An 869-nucleotide genomic window follows, 5' to 3' on the forward strand; every position below is an offset into this window, starting at 1 on the left:
CTCTAAAAATTAATTCTTTAATTTATCCAGCTATCAAAAAGCATGGAGAGATTACGTGAAATTTCGACATCTACTCGCGAATATGTCGAAACCCTCCTTCGAAGATAAAAGAAAGTTAGAGGCAAAGGAAAACAAACTGCAAGAGTTACGTACTCAGAGCAAGATGAAGCGCGACGTCACAGTCGATGTCACCTCCGACGGATTTTACAGAACCGGCATTATGTGTGATATTGTGCAGCATGCGATGCTGATACCGGTACTCGTCTGTCATCTGCGGTTTCACAAGTCCTTGGACAATCTGGAACGCACGTTGGGTTACGAATTTAAGAACAGATATTTGCTCCAACTGGCCCTTACACATCCCAGCTACCGCGAGAATTTTGGCACGAATCCGGATCACGCACGAAACTCTCTGACGAACTGCGGCATAAGGCAGCCCGAGTATGGCGATCGCAGAATCCACTATATGAACACGCGAAAACGCGGCATCAACACCTTGATAAACATAATGTCCAGATTCGGCGCGAAAACGGAAACGGAATCGTCCATAGCGCACAACGAACGGCTGGAATTTCTGGGCGACGCAGTCGTCGAGTTTCTCACGTCCATCCATCTCTTTCATATGTTTCCAGATCTGGAGGAAGGCGGTCTGGCTACTTACAGGGCGGCGATCGTGCAAAATCAGCATCTCGCCGTATTGGCGAAAAAACTGAGTCTTGAGGAGTACATGCTCTATGCACACGGTAGCGATCTCTGCCACGATTTGGAACTGAGGCATGCAATGGCAAATTGTTTTGAAGCGTTGATGGGCTCGCTCTTTCTTGACGGAGGGATAGAAGTGGCCGATCGAGTTTTCGGAGAGACGCTCT

General features: G+C 47.9%; 1 protein-coding gene across 1 annotated transcript; it reads left to right on the forward strand.

Annotated features, from left to right (window-relative positions):
- Positions 1 to 22: 22 nt before the first annotated feature.
- On the forward strand, positions 23 to 865 carry LOC115236240 (ribonuclease 3-like; the record flags this gene model as incomplete). The annotated part of the gene is made up of 1 exon (XM_029808602.1): positions 23 to 865. A coding segment is annotated over one exon (843 nt), but the record flags the coding sequence as incomplete, so codon positions are not given.
- Between the last annotated feature and the right edge of the window lie 4 nt (positions 866 to 869).

The sequence above is a fragment of the Formica exsecta genome, unplaced genomic scaffold, assembly GCF_003651465.1.
Source record: "Formica exsecta isolate Colony F162 unplaced genomic scaffold, ASM365146v1 C16355023, whole genome shotgun sequence".
Taxonomy (NCBI): domain Eukaryota; kingdom Metazoa; phylum Arthropoda; class Insecta; order Hymenoptera; family Formicidae; genus Formica; species Formica exsecta.